Genomic DNA, 22,703 nt, shown 5'->3' with positions numbered 1-22,703 from the left:
TGTATGCAAAAGAGCTGAATTCTTTGGGGCATGCCCCACAAAAGGCCCTTTTAAGGGCTGGTAAGGTAAAGAGCTTTGAAATTTGTTGAATTTAGAATAGGGCAGGGAATTTTTTTTATTTTGGGGGTTTATTATTTTATTAGGGGGCTTAGAATAGGTGTAATTAGCTTAAATATCTTGTAATCTTTTTTTTATTTTTTGTAATTTAGTGTTTGTTTTTTTTTGTAATTTAGTTTAGTTAATTTAATTGTATTTTTAGATAGATGTTTGTAGTTTATTAAATTTATTGATAGTGTAGGTGTATTTGTAACTTAGGTTAGGATTTATTTTACAGGTAATTGGGTAATTATTTTAACTAGGTAGATATTAAATAGTTAATAACTATTTAATATCTATTATACCTAGTTAAAATAATTAACAATTTACCTGTAAAATAAATATTAACCCTAACATAGCTACAATGTAATTATTAATTATATTGTAGCTATCTTAGGGTTTATTTTATAGGTAAGTATTTAGATTTAAATAGGAATATTTTAGTTTATAAATGAATTAGATTAATTTAATATAAATTTAGTTAGGGTTAGATAGAGTTAATATAGTTAATATAAATACTATAGTAACTATATTAACTATATTAACCCTAATATAATTAGGGTTAATATAGTTAATATATATAATGTAATACCTATATTAATTATAATATACTTAGGGTTAATATAGATAATATAGCTGGCGGCGGGGTAGGTAGATTAAATTAGGGGTTAATCATTTTAATAGAGATGGCGGCGGTGTAAGGGGCTTACATTAGGGGTTAATAATTTTTATATAGGTGGCGGCGGTGTAAGGGGTCAGATTAGGGGATAGATAAGGTAGATGGCGGCGGTTTTAGAGGCTCACAGTAGGGGGTTAGTTTATGTAGATGGCGGCGGGGTCCGGGAGCGGCGGTTTAGGGGGTAATAACTTTATTAGGGATTTCGGGGGGGGGGGGATCGCGGTTGACAGGTAGATAGGCATTGCGCATGCGTTAGGTGTTAGGTTTATTTTAGCAGATCGCGGTTGACAGGGAGATAGACATTGCGCATGCCTTAGGTGTTAGGTTTATTTTCTAGTTAGTTTAGGGAGTTACGGGGCTCCAATAGTCAGCGTAAGGCTTCTTACGGCTGCTTTTTGTGGCGAGGTGAAAATGGAGTAAGTTTTCTCCATTTTCGCCACGTAAGTCCTTACGCTGCATATTGGATACCAAACTGCGCGGGTTTGGTATACCTGCCTATGGCCCAAAAAACTGCGGGTGACGGCAGAAATATACACGCGTAACTTCTAGGTTACGCCGTATATGTGATACCAAATCCGCACAAATATTGGCGTCGCCGGCTTTTGCGGGCGACGATTTATATCGGATCGACCCCTTGGTTTTTAGAGCTTGAAAAAGATATTACATTTTGAAACGCGTTGCTCTATTTGCTCTATTTTAAACTAACTCCTACACCTTTGGAGTTTTTTTATTTGTGCAGATATCTTGTGGCTGAATAACCCTCTGCTAGGTGTTTTTTGTGCAGTATTGGCCATTATAAACAGGCCTTGGGAGCGAGAATGCATATCCTGTAAAAGAAAGCTGCAAAAAATTCACTGGGTTTCTAGCCTAGTATATCTAATTGCTTTTCCCTGTTAAAGCTTTTCTGTTTCCAGTGGCCATTGGTTACTATTGGAAGGTGTGTCCACAGATCGTTGGTTCAAGTTTGGAGGCCGGTTGCTGCTTATTATTATGTAAGTACGGATGTAACTTCCCCTGCTATTTGCTGTGTGACATTTACTAAGAGGATTCCTTGTCCGTAGGGGAAATACCATCATTGGCTGCGACTGCCTCTTTTGTCCTGGGAACGCTCCTCTTACAACTATACACAGAACAGCATCCTTGTATGAGCGTGGGTCCACATAGTAACAAGCCGAAAAATCGTCCACTCCTGGGAACTGTTTCTTATGCATGAACTTTTGGTTTAAGGAGTTATTTATACTAATTTTCTTTTTTTCTTAATTTTGTGATTTATTATTGTATGTCTTGAATAGGTCGACCTATATTGTAATAAAGTTTTTTATATATAGATATGCAATTCTAGTATTTGTTGCTGGCATCTTCTATAGAATTGAATTTTTTCACATACAATTTTTTCCAATTTTGAAAAGATTTGTTTCACACATAATTCATAATTCACAATTTATATTTACATGTATTATACATATTGCCTATTATAGTAGTATCATATTAGTATCAGGTTAGGTGTTTTATTATTATATATATTCTATAATCCTTACTCTTAAACTGGTTTCAGCGCTCCCTAGTGCTTTGTGTTTTGTATTGATTAGTCCTGTAGGTCTTTGAGGGTAACCTATTTTTTCTAGTTGGAGTTTGTAGTAATTTATATTTTTTGGCGCTGGTCACTTAAGTCTATTGATTGGAAGTGGTATGACAGCCAAATTAATTGTCTGTTGGAACATGTGCAAACCCCAGTAACCAATAAATGTTCAGGATCTGAAGGGCCTCCCAAACCAATTCACCAATGATGGTACAGAACAAAAAGGGGTGGGGTTATATCACATGATAAAATCCCAAGCATAGGAAGGTAAAGGGACTGCTGTCTGTCTGCTAACTGGTAACTGAAATTGGCTGCGTTTGGATACAGTTACTAAAAGGCATAATAGCTACCCTTATTTCTCCACATTGCAAAACTCTATTTTTGTATTCTGAGGTGAAATTGGACCTGTTGAGAAATATTGGAAGCTGGATATCGATTTGGTTATTTTTGGTAAAGTATAAAAGGTTGCTAAATATAAGTAATATTCAAATCAAAGGTATTTAGTAATTATAATCAAATAGCAGGTCTAAAAGAACAAATTGTATTTTAAGCTTGTCTTTTGTATGCTAAGTAATTTATCTTTGCAAATATATCAATATATTTTAGAATTTGTCTTAACTGTAGGTAAATAAGAACTTATTTCAAGATAAATAAATTGGCATTTAAACTGACTGTTTATATTAAGAATATATATAACTCTTGGTGTTTTTAATTAGAGTGTATATTGTTCTATTGTTTAATTAAGTACTGTTAAAGTATAATTCTGAATGTTAGAGGCTTACATCTTGCTATCTTATTGTAATATTTTAATGAAACTCAATTGTGAATAAGGCTAGTTCTAAAGGCACATTTTATGATCTTTGCATAGCATATTATAATAGTTAACATGTATAGTTTTGATTCAAATCTGGTTTTCTACAAATTTCAATGTGTCTATAAATTTTAACTAATAAAAAGAATTTAGGAATTTACATTAATTTGATTGTCTTGGTTTATGCATTTTTTATTGGGGGTTTATTTTAAAGAATAATTATTAAATATATTGTGTTATAACCCAGCCATATACTGACAACCTAAAGAACATAAAACCTCTCTTAGATAAGTTCAATTCTAGATATTCAAGAGTGTTATGTCCTGACACTGGGGTGCACTCTCACTAGTACTGAAAAAATGGAACTCAACACAAAAATGCAGTATAATAATAGCAGTGTTTATTATTAATTTATTGCAATCATATAAATCAGTAATCGGCATATAAGTAAGGCTATGATTCAATTACAAATGTGTTACTTTTCTTCAAGTGGCAAATAAGGCAGTAATATCAGCGTACATGGGTATACAAGATTAAAACCAGAAACAGCATCATCTGGTAGCAAATTTTCACAGGTGTTTTTGCCAGACCTCTCTCTCTCAGAAGTTACCCAGAAAACCTAAATCCCTCCTGCCCCCCTTGTAACACATTTAGGGCCAGATTAGTAGTGGATAAGGGGTTATTGCAGATGTTTGTGCTAGTTGGGCTTTTCACTGGTTTTACGAGTTGAGCGCAATCGTGATTTACGCTAGAAAAATTACTGCGACTTCAGAGCTCTGCTTAACTGTTTTGCGAAACGGAAAAGTTGCACAAAACACATCAAAAATAAATTACAAAGTATAGTTACACTCATCATAACACCATCTAATAAAAAAACGTAAAAAAAGATTGCAATAAATAGTTATAAGGGCTCAAAGATATGAGGTTGCAGGTGTTAGAAAATAAGTCAGACAAAGGGCTTTAATATAGGGATATATACATATACATGTCTAAACATATATATATATATATATGTATATTCATTTATATTCATATTTAATAAAGGTTTTAACTGTAAATAGTTCACATTCCAATGTTTTGCACATAGCAGAATATGTTCTATATATGTTTATAAATGATATTCATATATATATATATATATATATATATATATATATACCTATATAATCATGTATAAATTTGTATATAGATATTGAGATATATATATATATATATATATATATATATATATATAGAGAGAGAGAGAGAGAGAGAGAGAGAGAGAGATTGTGCAAAAAAAATATCAGATATATGTAGAAATATTTATTTATGAATAAATAGAAGATATTCTTGATATTTTAATGTTGGGTTAGTGCACATGAGAATATGCAATCAGGTTTGCGTGAGAGTGGGGTGTTTTTTCCACAAATTTTTTTCATCATTGACTTCTTTGGAGGAATACGTTGATGCACAGGCGATATTCTAAGTTCGGGTTTTTGCGCTCGTTAGGTTAGCTCGTGAGCAAAAACAGTTTACTTTCAACTCATAATAAGAGCGCAAAAAGCTTACTTCTAGCACAATTAACGCTCAAGCGGGAACGTTAATTAGCACTCCACTTGTAATATGGCCCCTAATAATTAAACAGTTAGTGTAGCAGGCGTCTCCATGTGTTAAGTTAATCATAATTTAAAGCAATTGTTCAAAATAAAATCAATATTCTCACAGACAGTAGAATGTAACCCCCCCCCCCCTTCTGCTTTAGATAAGACACTGCCATGAGAACAGACAGTGAAATCAGAACAGAGTGAGGCAGTGTAAAATGTCTTAAAGGCATTTTCTCTTAACTCCTTTGCTACCAGGAATTTCAGAGAAGAACTTTCCCAAAATACCGGAGACTTTTTAGCATTTTTGCTATCACTCCATTTAAATAGAAATAGAGCCTAGTTGTTTTTTTTTTTATTTACCTGTCAAAACGAAATATTTTTTTTAAGAAGACAACCTAAGGTATTGATCTAGGTCCATTTTGGTATATTTCATGCCGCTATTTCACTGCCAAATGTGATCATATAAAAAAAATTGTTAACTTTTTCACAAACTTTGTGTTTCTCACTGACATTATTTACATACCGCTTGTGCAATCATGACACATTTTATTTTAAAAGCTTCCGTTGGATCCCCTTTGTTCAGAGCTAGCAGACATACATGGATTTGCCTTTGTTTTTTGGTAATTAGAATGCTGCTAATTGCAGCTGTGCACCACACTTCTATTATTCCTGGCAGTGAAGGGGTTAATCAGGTTGCTTGTAAGGTTAATTTTAGCTGTAGTGAAGAGATTATCCTTCCACCTGACACCACCCGCCCCCTGATCCCTCCCAAACAGCACTCTTCCCTCCCTCACGCCCTGGTCACCACCATCCTAGGTACTGGCAGACAGTCTGCCAGTATTCATTTTAGTTTTTTGCTTTTATTATATATACTGTATATATATATATATATATATACACTTCCCACTTTTCCTCTTACACCTCCCGCCGGCAACAAAGTTTATCCGATGCCGTGGGGCAGTTGTGTGAAGTTGACCTTCACTTTAAAGGGACAGGAAACCCCAACATTTTCTTTCATGATTTGGATGGAACATACAATTTTAAACATCTTTTCAATTTACTTTCATTATCAAATTTGCTTTGTTCTCTTGTTATCCATTGCTGAAGGAACAGCATTGCACTACTACCAGCTAGCTGAGCACATCTAATCAGCCAATCACAAAAGACAAATGTGTGTAGGCACCAATAAGCAGCAGCTCCCACTAGCGTAGGATATGTGCGTATTCTTTCTCAACAAGGTATACCAAGAGAACAAAGCCCATTTGAAAATAGAAGTTAATTTTAAAGTGTCTTAAAACTACATGCTCTATCGGAATCATGCAAGTTTAATTTTGACTTTCCTATCCCTTTAAGCAACTAAGTGGCAACTAAATATATAGTTGTGAATTTATTAAAAATGTTTTTGTAAGTTATAAGCCAGATTTGACATTTAAACATTATCATACTGAATTTATATTTGATTGAGATATGTAATTACAACCAAATGTACAGTAAATATTGGCCTAGAGATTGTTTGAATTAGGATTGCCAGGTATCCAGCTTTCATACATTCCCTATTGGGCTGGCAAAAGGTATATATGAAGTTGAAGTGACTCTCTTGGTTCATTAGCTTTTAGTTTTATTAGACATACAGCAGGTCCTTGAAATCTGATCTTTGGTGTGATGTGGGCTAGAGGGTCTTATGTGGGCTACAGGTTCTTGGGGGGCTGATGTGTTATATGGTGCAGGCTGCAGAGCCAAGTGTCTGATCTGGGATTTGATGTGTGCATGTGGCTAACAATGGGGCTGCAGGACCAGGTGTCTGATCCAGGTTCAGTGTGGGCATGTGACTCACAGAAGGTTTGCAGGGCCAGGAGTGAGATCTCAAGTCTGATGTGCAAAGTTTTGCTGTTTGATCTGAGTCAGGCATGTGTCTTATCTGAGGTCTGTTGTGTTCTTATCTAAGGTGTGTGGCTCACAGACTGCTGCAGGACCACATAGGGACTGCAGGTCCAATGGTATGATCTAAGTTTTGATGTGCACCTGAAGTGCTGCAGGGCCAGGTGCCTGAATAGAGGTCTGAGGTGGGCATGTATCTGACAGATGAGATAAAGGACCAGAGGTCTGATGCAAATGACTGCAGAGTCAATGTTCTCATATAAGGTATGATGAGAATATGTGGTTTGCCAATGGTCTGCAGGGGCAGGTGTCTGATGTGAGGTTTGATATGTATCCGTGGTATACAAAGGGTCTGCAGGGCTAGGGGTTTGATCTGAGATCTAATCATGGTCTCTCCTGGTTTCCCCCCAGATCTTCACAGGCCATCCAGTACTTTTATAAATTTACCTGAATTTACCTGAATACAATAAAACTGTAGCCTTTTATACAAGAAGTAACACTGAACACTTAGATAATACTTGCTTGTTTTCATTGAAGAAGCAGCAACAGAATTATTAAGCTCTGTTTTTTTGGTTTTACTGCAGTACCAAAACTTTTTGCTGAAGGCACAGTAACGTGCTGCTCGGTAACGCAGTGCAAGTCCTCTAATAACAGGACATAGTAGTTATATAGCACCAAAATGTTCAACTGTACAATACACAGGTAAAAAATAAATATATTTATATATGTACAAATGTAAGCATTCATTAAATAACGTGCAACATTACAATCTTTCATAAGTTAGTTTTCTAATACTGATATTCAAAAACCATAGACAATAAGACCACAAAGAACTGTCACTTGATTATGTATCTTGCAGATGATTAACATCTGTAATGCGGATGTAAACAAACAGAGATGCAGGAGGAATCTTGGTACCATCCTTAGAAAGGAGATGAATATGACGATAACCTACACAGAAAAAAAAAGATTTTCAAGTAAATACTAGATGTAAATTTAAAAAAATAACATAATTTATGTAAGAACTTACCTGATAAATTAATTTCTTTCATATTAGCAAGAGTCCATGATCTAGTGACATATGGGATATACAATCCTACCAGGAGGGGCAAAGTTTCCCAAACCTCAAAATGCCTACAAATACACCCCTCACCACACTCACAAATCAGTTTAACGAATAGCCAAGAAGTGGAGTGATAAGAAAAAAGTGCGAAAGCATAAAAAATAAGGAATTGGAATAATTTGTGCTTTATACAAAAAAATCATAACCACCACAAAAAAGGGGTGGGCCTCATGGACTCTTGCTAATATGAAAGAAATGAATTTATCAGGTAAGTTCTTACATAAATTATGTTTTCTTTCATGTAATTAGCAAGAGTCCATGAGCTAGTGACGTATGGGATAATAAATACCCAAGATGTGGAGCTTCCACGCAAGAGTCACTAGAGAGGGAGGGATAAAATAAAGACAGCCAATTCCGCTGAAAAAATAATCCACACCCCAAAATAAAGTTTTAATCTTTATAATGAAAAAAACTGAAATTATAAGCAGAAGAATCAAACTGAAACAGCTGCCGGAAGTACTTTTCTACCAAAAACTGCTTCAGAAGAAGAAAACACATCAAAATGGTAGAATTTAGTAAAAGTATGCAAAGAAGACCAAGTGGCTGCTTTGCAAATCTGATCAACCGAAGCTTCATTCCTAAATGCCCAGGAAGTAGAAACTGACCTAGTAGAATGAGCTGTAATCCTTTGAGGCGGAGTTTTACCCGACTCGACATAAGCATGATGAATCAAAGATTTTAACCAAGATGCCAAAGAAATGGCAGAAGCCTTCTGACCTTTCCTAGAACCGGAAAAGATAACAAATAGACTAGAAGTCTTTCGAAAATCCTTAGTAGCTTCAACATAATATTTCAAAGCTCTAACTACATCCAAAGAATGCAACGATCTTTCCTTAGAATTCTTAGGATTAGGACACAATGAAGGAACCACAATTTCTCTACTAATGTTAGAGTTCACAACTTTAGGTAAAAATTTAAATGAAGTTCGCAACACCGCCTTATCCTGATGAAAAATCAGAAAAGGAGATTCACAAGAAAGAGCAGATAACTCTGAAACTCTTCTAGCAGAAGAGATGGCCAAAAGGAACAAGACTTTCCAAGAAAGTAATTTAATGTCCAGAGAATGCATAGGTTCAAACGGAGGAGCTTGTAAAGCCCTCAGAACCAAATTCAAACTCCAAGGAGGAGAGATTGACTTAATAACAGGTTTGATACGAACCAAAGCCTGAACAAAACAATGAATATCAGGAAGATTAGCAATCTTTCTGTGAAACAACACAGAAAGAGCAGAAATTTGTCCTTTCAAAGAGCTTGTAGACAAACCTTTATAGAGACCATCCTGAAGAAATTGTAATATTCTAGGAATTCTAAAAGAATGCCAGGAAAAATTATGAGAAGAGCACCAAGAAATGTAAATCTTCCAGACTCGATAATATATCTTCCTAGATACAGCTTTACGAGCCTGTAACATAGTATTAATTACAGAGTCAGAGAAACCTCTATGACTGAGAATCAAGCGTTCAATCTCCATACCTTCAAATTTAAGGATTTGAGATCCTGATGGAAAAAAGGACCTTGCGATAGAAGGTCTGGTCTTAACGGAAGAGTGCACGGTTGGCAAGAAGCCATCCGAACAAGATCTGCATACCAAAACCTGTGAGGCCATGCTGGAGCCACCAGCAGAACAAACGAACGCTCCTTTAGAATCTTGGAAATCACTCTTGGAAGAAGAACTAGAGGCGGAAAAATATAGGCAGGATGATACTTCCAAGGAAGTGACAACGCATCCACTGCCTCCGCCTGAGGATCCCTGGATCTGGACAGATACCTGGGAAGTTTCTTGTTTATATGAGAAGCCATCAGATCTATTTCTGGAAGACCCCAGATTTGAACAATCTGAAGAAACACCTCTGGGTGAAGAGACCATTCGCCCGGATGTAACGTCTGGCGACTGAGATAATCCGCTTCCCAATTGTCTACACCTGGGATGTGAACCGCAGAAATTAGACAGGAGCTGGATTCCGCCCAAGCAAGTATCCGAGATACTTCTTTCATAGCCAGAGGACTGTGAGTCCCCCCTTGATGATTGAAATATGCCACGGTTGTGACATTGTCCGTCTGAAAACAAATGAACGACTCTCTCTTTAGAAGAGGCCACGACTGAAGAGCCCTGAAAATCGCACGGAGTTCCAAAATGTTGATTGGTAATCTCGCCTCCTGAGATTCCCAAACCCCTTGTGCTGTCAGAGACCCCCCCCCCATACAGCTCCCCAACCTGTCAGACTTGCATCTGTTGAGATCACAGTCCAGGTCGGAAGAACAAAAGAAGCCCCCTGAACTAAACGATGGTGGTCTGTCCACCACGTCAGAGAGTGTCGTACGTTCGGTTTTAAAGATATTAATTGAGATATCTTTGTATAATCCCTGCACCACTGGTTCAGCATACAGAGCTGAAGAGGTCGCATGTGAAAACGAGCAAAGGGAATCGCGTCCGATGCAGCAGTCATAAGACCTAGAATTTCCATGCATAAGGCTACCGAAGGGAATGACTGAGACTGAAGGTTTCGACAAGCTGAAACCAATTTCAGACGTCTCTTGTCTGTCAACGACAGAGTCATGGACACTGAATCTATCTGGAAACCTAAAAAGGTTACCCTTGTATGCGGAATCAACTAACTCTTTGGTAAATTGATCCTCCAACCATGTTCTTGAAGAAACGACACAAGTCGATTCGTATGAGATTTTGCTAAATGTGAAGACTGAGCAAGTACCAAGATATCGTCCAAATAAGGAAATACCACAATACCCTGTTCTCTGATTACAGATAGTAGGGCACCGAGAACCTTTGTAAAAATCCTTGGAGCTGTTGCTAGGCCAAACGGCAGAGCCACAAACTGGTAATGCTTGTCTAGAAAAGAGAATCTCAGAAACTGATAGTGATCTAGACATAGCCTTCCTAATAGATTTGGACACAAAATCTCTTATATTAACAGGAACACCCTGAGTATTAGATGTTGATGGAACAGCAACAGGTAATGGAACATTACTAAAGGAAATGTTATCTGCATTAGCAAGTTTATCATGACATTCATCACAAACAACAGCCGGAGGAACAGTTACCACAAGCTTACAGCAAATACACTTAACTTTGGTAGATCCTGCATCAGGCAGCGATTTTCCAGAAGTAGCTTCTGATTTAGGGTCAATCTGAGACATCTTGCAATATGTAATAGAAAAAATAACATATAAAGCAAAATTGATCAAATTCCTTAAATGACAGTTTCAGGAATGGGAAAAAATGCCAATGAACAAGCTTCTAGAAACCAGAAGCAAATAAACAACTAGACTTAAATAATGTGGAGACAATAATGACGCCCATATTTTTTAGCGCCAAAAAAGACGCCCACATTATTTGGCGCCTAAATGCTTTTTGGCACCAAAATGACGCCGCATCCGGTGGCGCAAAAACGTCAAAAACATGATGCAACTTCCGGCGACACGTATGACGCCGGAAATGATAAAAGAAAAAATTTGCGCCAAAAATGACGCAATAAAATGAAGCATTTTTAGCCCCCGCGAGCCTAACAGCCCACAGGAAAAAAGTCAAATTTTTAAGGTAAGAAAAAATTGATAATTCATATGCATTATCCCAAATAATGAAACTGACTGTCTGAAATAAGGAATATTGAACATTCTGAATCAAGGCAAATAAATGTTTAAACACATATATTTAGAACTTTATATAAAAGTGCCCAACCATAGCTTAGAGTGTCACAAAAAAACATAATTTATGTAAGAACTTACCTGATAAATTCATTTCTTTCATATTAACAAGAGTCCATGAGCTAGTGACGTATGGGATATACATTCCTACCAGGAGGGGCAAAGTTTCCCAAACCTTAAAATGCCTATAAATACACCCCTCACCACACCCACAAATCAGTTTAACGAATAGCCAAGAAGTGGGGTGATAAGAAAAAAAGTGCGAAGCATATAAAATAAGGAATTGGAATAATTGTGCTTTATACAAAAAAATCATAACCACCACAAAAAAGGGTGGGCCTCATGGACTCTTGTTAATATGAAAGAAATGAATTTATCAGGTAAGTTCTTACATAAATTATGTTTTCTTTCATGTAATTAACAAGAGTCCATGAGCTAGTGACGTATGGGATAATGACTACCCAAGATGTGGATCTTTCCACACAAGAGTCACTAGAGAGGGAGGGATAAAATAAAGACAGCCAATTCCTGCTGAAAATAATCCACACCCAAAATAAAGTTTAACAAAAAACATAAGCAGAAGATTCAAACTGAAACCGCTGCCTGAAGAACTTTTCTACCAAAAACTGCTTCAGAAGAAGAAAATACATCAAAATGGTAGAATTTAGTAAAAGTATGCAAAGAGGACCAAGTTGCTGCTTTGCAGATCTGGTCAACCGAAGCTTCATTCCTAAACGCCCAGGAAGTAGAAACTGACCTAGTAGAATGAGCTGTAATTCTTTGAGGCGGAATTTTACCCGACTCAACATAGGCAAGATGAATTAAAGATTTCAACCAAGATGCCAAAGAAATGGCAGAAGCTTTCTGGCCTTTCCTAGAACCGGAAAAGATAACAAATAGACTAGAAGTCTTACGGAAAGATTTCGTAGCTTCAACATAATATTTCAAAGCTCTAACAACATCCAAAGAATGCAATGATTTCTCCTTAGAATTCTTAGGATTAGGACATAATGAAGGAACCACAATTTCTCTACTAATGTTGTTGGAATTCACAACTTTAGGTAAAAATTCAAAAGAAGTTCGCAACACCGCCTTATCCTGATGAAAAATCAGAAAAGGAGACTCACACGAAAGAGCAGATAATTCAGAAACTCTTCTAGCAGAAGAGATGGCCAAAAGGAACAAAACTTTCCAAGAAAGTAATTTAATGTCCAATGAATGCATAGGTTCAAACGGAGATGAATTTTTGCGCCAAAAAAGTCCGCGCCAAGAATGACGCAATAAAATGAAGCATTTTCAGCCCCCGCGAGCCTAACAGCCCACAGGGAAAAAAGTCAAATTTTTGAGGTAAGAAAAAATATGATAATTAAAGCATAATCCCAAATATGAAACTGACTGTCTGGAAATAAGGAAAGTTGAACATTCTGAGTCAAGGCAAATAAATGTTTGAATACATATATTTAGAACTTTATAAATAAAGTGCCCAACCATAGCTTAGAGTGTCACAGAAAATAAGACTTACTTACCCCAGGACACTCATCTACATGTTTGTAGAAAGCCAAACCAGTACTGAAACGAGAATCAGTAGAGGAAATGGTAAATATAAGAGTATATCGTCGATCTGAAAAGGGAGGTAAGAGATGAATCTCTACGACCGATAACAGAGAACCTTATGAAATAGACCCCGTAGAAGGAGATCACTGCATTCAATAGGCAATACTCTCCTCACATCCCTCTGACATTCACTGCACGCTGAGAGGAAAACCGGGCTCCAACTTGCTGCGGAGCGCATATCAACGTAGAATCTAGCACAAACTTACTTCACCACCTCCCTTGGAGGCAAAGTTTGTAAAACTGATTTGTGGGTGTGGTGAGGGGTGTATTTATAGGCATTTTAAGGTTTGGGAAACTTTGCCCCTCCTGGTAGGAATGTATATCCCATACGTCACTAGCTCATGGACTCTTGTTAATTACATGAAAGAAATAAGACTTACTTACCCCAGGACACTCATCTACATATAGTAGAAAGCCAAACCAGTACTGAAACGAGAATCAGTAGAGGTAATGGTATATAAGAGTATATCGTCGATCTGAAAAGGGAGGTAAGAGATGAATCTCTACGACCGATAACAGAGAACCTATGAAATAGACCCCGTAGAAGGAGATCATTGAATTCAAATAGGCAATACTCTCTTCACATCCCTCTGACATTCACTGCACACTGAGAGGAAAACCGGGCTCCAGCCTGCTGCGAAGCGCATATCAATGTAAAATCTAGCACAAACTTACTTCACCACCTCCAAGGGAGGCAAAGTTTGTAAAACTGATTTGTGGGTGTGGTGAGGGGTGTATTTGTAGGCATTTTGAGGTTTGGGAAACTTTGCCCCTCCTGGTAGGAATGTATATTCCCATACGTCACTAGCTCATGGACTCTTGCTAATTACATGAAAGAAAGTACAGTTGTGGGCATAATAGTCTTTAGGTACCATGAATCCCAGTATACTTGTCTAATTTATTACTGTCTTACATCTTTTATTGTGATATAATGATCAAATTTTTGTCAATACACAGAAACCAGAGTCTATTCATGGCATTATTTTGGTACTGTTTTCAATAGCTAGAGGTTTTGGAAAGTTATTACCTTGACTAAATGCTGTAACCACCACACATCCAAAACAAACTAAAATCAAAACATTTGCTTATCCTTTATAAAACAGTAGAATCAATATTTAATTTTTTTGTTGCTAGTTCTTTACAATCTTATAGTATAGAGTCAAGCAATGTAGTTCCCATGTGTAGTCAGGAGGTATTTTATTTTTTCTGTTAGCTGAAAAGACTTCGTTCCAGCTGAACTTCTGCTGCCCATTTTAATAAGCTACTTTAATGACTGCCTTTTTGGCCTATGGCTAAATACATGCCCATCTGACTAAAGGCTAGGTTAGGACTATTCACCCAATTGAAGTTTCTTGAATCAAAGGAAATACTCACCCAATTTGATACTCTGGAATGGAAGGGTATATTGTCCTATAAAGTCATTCCTTGTGGTTTTATCATAATCCTCCACCACAAACCTTACAAGTGCCAGTTCAGGAACATGGATTTTGAACTGTAATGTCTCATTCCACAATGGATTAAATCCTATGGATCGAGAAAGTCATGAATAACCTTTCATCTAGCTTACGGTCCACAGACTATTTTAAAAAAACAAGATAAGCTAGACAAGACCTAATACACTAAACCATGTTTACATCTGAAACCAATTACCAGTGTCCATGGAGACAACAGTTAATGAAGATTTATTTTTATTAAATCAATTGTAAGCCATTAAAAAGATAGCAGGGGTAAAGAAAAAATATGTTCATGTTTTATTGTCATACGTATATTGCCTGATGCATATTTTGTAATCCTGTTTAGAATTAGTTACCTAGAAATACTGACAGTTATGTCTATACAAATGAATTAAACTACGTTGGTTATATTTATCTAGAATCATATATAATTGAGTGCACTGTTTTCTTTTGCTTAATTCATTCAATTGATATTTGTGCTGACCAACCACCATTAAGTCATGCACTCAACTTACCGTTATTGTCTATATATTTTGTTTCCTGCTTTGTTTGGTCAATAGGAACCCCAAAGATTTCTACACGTACCAAAGGATCAACTATAGAGCCCTCTTTACTGTTTTCTACTTTTGGGAGCTGTTGGGCACTAATGACCTGAAAATACACAAAACAGATAAAGATGGCTTAATACTGAAAGCTAGACATACAAACTATGGCAACTATTTGATCAATAATTGAATACAAGAAACTCTGGACAGTAGTATTCTCAAATATTGTCTCTATTATTATTATTTTTTATATATATAAAATTAAAGGGACATTAAAGTATTTTTATTCTTGCCTAAAAAATATTCACCTCATGCAAAATGACAGTTTCAAATGTTTTAATACATTAAAGGATCATTAAATACAGTAGAACTGCATAGTCAACAAGTGCATAATAAAAAAGACCATGCGATAGCACTTACTCTGAATTTTTAAATGAGCAATAGATTTCAAATTTCAAAATTTCCTTTAATTTGCCAACCCCCTTTATCATGTGACAGCCATCAGCCAGTCACAGATACATATATTGTACATATACACTGGGAATATAAAAAGATTGTGCTCAGTTTGATGATGGAAGTAAATTGGAAAGTCTCTTGAAACTGCAAATATTAATCAAGAAAACATAATTTATGTAAGAACTTACCTGATAAATTCATTTCTTTCATATTAGCAAGAGTCCATGAGCTAGTGACGTATGGGATATACATTCCTACCAGGAGGGGCAAAGTTTCCCAAACCTCAAAATGCCTATAAATACACCCCTCACCACACCCACAATTCAGTTTAACGAATAGCCAAGAAGTGGGGTGATAAAAAAGTGCGAAAGCATATAAAATAAGGAATTGGAATAATTGTGCTTTATACAAAATCATAACCACCACAAAAAAAGGGCGGGCCTCATGGACTCTTGCTAATATGAAAGAAATGAATTTATCAGGTAAGTTCTTACATAAATTATGTTTTCTTTCATGTAATTAGCAAGAGTCCATGAGCTAGTGACGTATGGGATAATGATTACCCAAGATGTGGATCTTTCCACACAAGAGTCACTAGAGAGGGAGGGATAAAATAAAGACAGCCAATTCCTGCTGAAAATAATCCACACCCAAAATAAAGTTTAATGAAAAACATAAGCAGAAGATTCAAACTGAAACCGCTGCCTGAAGTACTTTTCTACCAAAAACTGCTTCAGAAGAAGAAAATACATCAAAATGGTAGAATTTAGTAAAAGTATGCAAAGAGGACCAAGTTGTTGCTTTGCAAATCTGATCAACCGAAGCTTCATTCCTAAACGCCCAGGAAGTAGAAACTGACCTAGTAGAATGAGCTGTAATCCTCTGAGGCGGAGTTTTACCCGACTCAACATAGGCAAGATGAATTAAAGATTTCAACCAAGATGCCAAAGAAATGGCAGAAGCTTTCTGGCCTTTTCTAGAACCGGAAAAGATAACAAATAGACTAGAAGTCTTTCGGAAAGATTTAGTAGCTTCAACATAATATTTCAAAGCTCTAACAACATCCAAAGAATGCAACGATTTCTCCTTAGAATTCTTAGGATTAGGACATAATGAAGGAACCACAATTTCTCTACTAATGTTGTTGGAATTCACAACTTTAGGTAAAAATTCAAAAGAAGTTCGCAACACCGCCTTATCCTGATGAAAAATCAGAAAAGGAGACTCACAAGAAAGAGCAGATAATTCAGAAACTCTTCTGGCCACACAGCTCCCCAACCTGTGAGACTTGCATCTGTTGAAATTACAGTCCAGGTCGGAAGCACAAAAGAAGCCCCCTGAATTAAACGATGGTGATCTGTCCACCACGTTAGAGAGTGTCGAACAATCGGTTTTAAAGATATTAATTGAGATATCTTTGTGTAATCCTTGCACCATTGATTCAGCATACAGAGCTGAAGAGGTCGCATGTGAAAACGAGCAAAGGGGATCGCGTCTGATGCAGCAGTCATAAGACCTAGAATTTCCATGCATAAGGCTACCGAAGGGAATGATTGTGACTGAAGGTTTCGACAAGCTGCAATCAATTTTAGACGTCTCTTGTCTGTTAAAGACAGAGTCATGGACACTGAATCTATCTGGAAACCCAGAAAGGTTACCCTTGTCTGAGGAATCAAAGAACTTTTTGGTAAATTGATCCTCCAACCATGATCTTGAAGAAACAACACAAGTCGATTCATATGAGATTCTGCTAAATATAAAGACTGAGCAAGTACCAAGATATCGTCCAAATAAGGAAATACCACAATACCCTGTTCTCTGATTACAGACAGAAGGGCACCGAGAACCTTTGAAAAAATTCTTGGAGCTGTAGCTAGGCCAAACGGTAGAGCCACAAACTGGTAATGCTTGTCCAGAAAAGAGAATCTCAGGAACTGATAATGATCTGGATGAATCGGAATATGCAGATATGCATCCTGTAAATCTATTGTGGACATATAATTCCCTTGCTGAACAAAAGGCAAGATAGTCCTTACAGTTACCATCTTGAACGTTGGTATCCTTACATAACGATTCAATATTTTTAGATCCAGAACTGGTCTGAAGGAATTCTCCTTCTTTGGTACAATGAAGAGATTTGAATAAAACCCCATCCCCTGTTCCGGAACTGGAACTGGCATAATTACTCCAGCCAACTCTAGATCTGAAACACAATTCAGAAATGCTTGAGCTTTCACTGGATTTACTGGGACACGGGAAAGAAAAAATCTCTTTGCAGGAGGTCTCATCTTGAAACCAATTCTGTACCCTTCTGAAACAATGTTCTGAATCCAAAGATTGTGAACAGAATTGATCCAAATTTCTTTGAAAAAATGTACCTGCCCCCTACCAGCTGAGCTGGAATGAGGGCCGCACCTTCATGTGGACTTAGAAGCAGGCTTTGCCTTTCTAGCAGGCTTGGATTTATTCCAGACTGGAGATGGTTTCCAAACTGAAACTGCTCCTGAGGATGAAGGATCAGGCTTTTGTTCTTTGTTGAAACGAAAGGAACGAAAACGATTATTAGCCCTGTTTTTACCTTTAGATTTTTTATCTTGTGGTAAAAAAGTTCCTTTCCCACCAGTAACAGTTGAGATAATAGAATCCAACTGAGAACCAAATAATTTGTTACCCTGGAAAGAAATAGAAAGTAGAGTTGATTTAGAAGCCATATCAGCATTCAAAGTCTTAAGCCATAAAGCTCTTCTAGCTAAAATAGCTAGAGACATAAACCTGACATTAACTCTGATAATATCAAAAATGGCATCACAGATAAAATTATTAGCATGCTGAAGAAGAATAATAATATCATGAGAATCATGATTTGTTACTTGTTGCGCTAAAGTTTCCAACCAAAAAGTTGAAGCTGCAGCAACATCAGCCAATGATATAGCAGGTCTAAGAAGATTACCTGAACACAGATAAGCTTTTCTTAGAAAGGATTCAATTTTCCTATCTAAAGGATCTTTAAACGAAGTACCATCTGACGTAGGAATGGTAGTACGTTTAGCAAGGGTAGAAATAGCCCCATCAACTTTAGGGATTTTGTCCCAAAATTCTAACCTGTCAGACGGTACAGGATATAATTGCTTAAAACGTTTAGAAGGAGTAAATGAATTACCCAATTTATCCCATTCTTTGGAAATTACTGCAGAAATAGCATTAGGAACAGGAAAAACTTCTGGAATAACCACAGGAGATTTAAATACCTTATCTAAACGTTTAGAATTAGTATCAAGAGGACCAGAATCCTCTATTTCTAAAGCAATTAATACTTCTTTAAGTAAAGAACGAATAAATTCCATTTTAAATAAATATGAAGATTTATCAGCATCAATCTCTGAAACAGAATCCTCTGAACCAGAAGAGTCATCAGAATCAGAATGATGATGTTCATTTAAAAATTCATCTGTAGGGAGAGAAGTTTTAAAAGATTTTTTACGTTTACTAGAAGGAGAAATAACAGACATAGCCTTCTTGATGGATTCAGAAACAAAATCTCTTATGTTATCAGGAACATTCTGCACCTTAGATGTTGAAGGAACTGCAACAGACAATGGTACTTTACTAAAGGAAATAATATCTGCATTAACAAGTTTGTCATGACAATTAATACAAACAACAGCCGGAGGAATAGCTACCAAAAGTTTACAGCAGATACACTTAGCTTTGGTAGATCCAGCACTAGACAGCGATTTTCCTGTAGTATCTTCTGACTCAGATGCAACGTGAGACATCTTGCAATATGTAAGAGAAAAAACAACATATAAAGCAAAATTGATCAAATTCCTTAAATGACAGTTTCAGGAATGGGAAAAAATGCCAAAGAACAAGCTTCTAGCAACCAGAAGCAATGAAAAATAAGACTTAAATAATGTGGAGACAAAAGCGACGCCCATATTTTTTAGCGCCAAATAAGACGCCCACATTATTTGGCGCCTAAATGCTTTTGGCGCCAAAAATGACGCCACATCCGGAACGCCGACATTTTTGGCGCAAAATAACGTCAAAAAATGACGCAAGTTCCGGCGACACGTATGACGCCGGAAACGGAAAAGAATTTTTGCGCCAAAAAAGTCCGCGCCAAGAATGACGCAATAAAATAAAGCATTTTCAGCCCCCGCGAGCCTAACAGCCCACAGGGAAAAAAAGAGTCAAATTTTTGAAGGTAAGAAAAAATGAATAATTCAAATGCATAATCCCAAATATGAAACTGACTGTCTGAAAAATAAGGAAAGTTGAACATTCTGAGTCAAGGCAAATAAATGTTTGAATACATATATTTAGAACTTTATAAACAAAGTGCCCAACCATAGCTTAGAGTGTCACAGAAAATAAGATTTACTTACCCCAGGACACTCATCTACATGTTTGTAGAAAGCCAAACCAGTACTGAAACGAGAATCAGCAGAGGTAATGGTATATATAAGAGTATATCGTCGATCTGAAAAGGGAGGTAAGAGATGAATCTCTACGACCGATAACAGAGAACCTATGAAATAGACCCCGTAGAAGGAGATCACTGCATTCAAATAGGCAATACTCTCCTCACATCCCTCTGACATTCACTGCACACTGAGAGGAAAACCGGGCTCCAACTTGCTGCGGAGCGCATATCAACGTAGAATCTAGCACAAACTTACTTCACCACCTCCATCGGAGGCAAAGTTTGTAAAACTGAATTGTGGGTGTGGTGAGGGGTGTATTTATAGGCATTTTAAGGTTTGGGAAACTTTGCCCCTCCTGGTAGGAATGTATATCCCATACGTCACTAGCTCATGGACTCTTGCTAATTACATGAAAGAAAGTTTAATTTTGACTTTGGTATCCCTATAATTTTGTTACAAAATATACATTGTTTTAAAGGCCCGGGAAAAGCATAATGGATGTTGTTTATCTTTAAGGTATTTTATATTGCTTTTTAAAGGGATACTAAACCCAATTTTCTTTCATGTAATTGGGAAGAGTCCATGAGCTAGTGACGTATGGGATATACAATCCTACCAGGAGGGGCAGAGTTTCCCAAACCTCAAAATGCCTATAAATACACCCCTCACCACATCCACAATTCAGTTTTACAAACTTTGCCTCCTATGGAGGTGGTGAAGTAAGTTTGTGCTTGATTTCTATGATTTCTTCTGTGACAAGTGCTTCTAAGCATTCTGAAGCCCAATTCCTCTCAGAGTACAGTGTTTGTCAGAGGGATGTGAAGAGAGTATCGCCTATTTGATTTTATGGTTTTCCTCGCGGGAAATCTTTTCAAGGGTTCTCTGTTATCAGTCGTAGGGATTCATCTCCTACATCCCTTTCAGATTGACAATATACTCTTATATACCATTACCTCTGCTGATAGCTTTCAGTACTGGTTTGGCTATCTGCTATATATGTGGATGGGTCTTTCAGTAAGTATGTATAATTATTTAAGACACTCTCAGCTATGGTTTGGCGCTTTATGTATTAATATAAAGTTTTAAATATATGTATTTTACTTATATTTGCCATGAGTCAGGTATATGTGTATTTCCCTTTGCAGTGCAGCAGTTTCGTTATGGGAATCATGTTTTAGGAAGTTTGTCTTACCTGGGGTATATTTTTTTTTTTTTTCTTTGGAAAACTTGCTGGCAAATTAGGCTCACGAGGGCGCAAAATGTTGTTATTTATTGCATCATTCTTGGTGCGAGAAATTTTTGGGGGCTCGAATGTACGTCTGTTATGACGCAAGTTCGTAATTTCCTGCGTCTTAGTTGACGCTAGGTTGTTTGACGTGAAATTGTGTTTATGACGCGAGTTGGGTCATTTCTGGATGTTTGTTGGCGCCAAACAATTTTTCAACTTCCTTTTGCGTTGTGCATCATACTTGGCGCCAAATTTTTTTGTTTTATTTCACCTCACTTCCTATATGCTCCTTGCCTTCTTTATGCTCAGAGGGCTATGCTATTTGCTTTTTTTGCCAATTTTAGCAATTGCATTTTTTCCCATTCCTGAAACTGCTATATGTGGAAATAAGATATTTCTGTTAAATGTTATTTTTTATTTTTCACATTTTACAAGATGTCTCAATCTGATCCTGTCTCAGAAGCTGCTGTAGGAACCATGCTGCATGAACACAGTTCTACCAAAGCTAAGTGTATCTGTTGTAAGCTAGTGGAGATTATGGGGCCTAGTTATCAAGCCGTCAACCTCAAATACGCTGGAATTCCGCATCGTATTTGTGGCGAGGCTGATACGCCTTAGTTATCAAAGGCTCGAGACCGGCAAAAGTAGAATTTTGTGACGTAAGCATCGATCCGCTGGACTCAGTCCGACACAGATCGATTCTTACATCACTCCAGATGTTCCGCACACAAGTGCGGCACATTCTCACTACTTTTGCTAGTTATCAAAAGACTAGCAGGTACGCTCAGCACTTTTACGGCCCAGCGTACCTGGTTTTCAATCCGCCACCCCTGGAGGCGGCGGATCCCATAGGAATCAATGGGAGTCTGACCATAGCGAAAGTACAAGTTCGCTGCTGACAGACATCCCATTGATTTCTATGGGAGCTGTCTACACCTAACACCCTAACATGTACCCCGAGTCTAAACACCACTAATCTGTCCCCCCTACACCGCCGCAACTAAATAAAGTTATTACCCCCTAAACCGCCGCTCCCGGAGCCCACCGCAAGCTACTCTATACATATTAACCCCTAAACCGCCGCTCCCGGAGCCCACCGCAACTATAATAAATGTATTAACCCCTAAACCGCCACTCCCTGAACCCGCCGCAACCTATATTAAATGTATTAACCCCTATCCTGCCCCCCCTACACCGTCGCCACCTATAATACATTTATTAACCCCTAATCTGCCCCCCTACACCGTCGCCACCTATAATAAATGTATTAACCCCTATCCTGCCCCCCACTACGCCGCCGCCACTGTAATAAAATTATTAACCCCTAAACCTAAGTCTAACCCTAACGCCCCCCTAACTTAAATATTAATTAAATAAATCTAAATAAATTAACTCTTATTAACTAAATGAATCATATTTAAAACTAAATACTTACCTTTAAAATAAACCCTAATATAGCTACAATATAAATAATAATTATATTCTAGCTATTTTAGGATTTATATTTATTTTACAGGTACCTTTCAATTTATTTTAACTAGGTACAATAGCTATTAAATAGTTATTA

At 37.0% G+C, this 22,703-nt stretch overlaps 1 protein-coding gene across 1 annotated transcript in view; it reads right to left on the bottom strand.

The window, feature by feature from the left end:
• Positions 1–4,515: 4,515 nt before the first annotated feature.
• Positions 4,516–22,703, bottom strand: part of PLCD4 (phospholipase C delta 4) — a 191,639-nt gene continuing 173,451 nt past the window's right edge. The window contains exons 14-16 of the mRNA XM_053698133.1: positions 14,996–15,131; positions 14,401–14,550; positions 4,516–7,577 (exon numbers count right to left, since the gene is read on the bottom strand). Coding sequence (XP_053554108.1) covers positions 7,471–7,577; positions 14,401–14,550; positions 14,996–15,131 — 393 coding nt within the window. The 3' untranslated portion in view covers positions 4,516–7,470. The remainder of the gene's footprint in view (positions 7,578–14,400; positions 14,551–14,995; positions 15,132–22,703) is intronic.

Source organism: Bombina bombina, chromosome 1, assembly GCF_027579735.1.
Source record: "Bombina bombina isolate aBomBom1 chromosome 1, aBomBom1.pri, whole genome shotgun sequence".
Lineage (NCBI taxonomy): Eukaryota > Metazoa > Chordata > Amphibia > Anura > Bombinatoridae > Bombina > Bombina bombina.
This window is presented reverse-complemented; position numbering and strand designations above follow the sequence as displayed.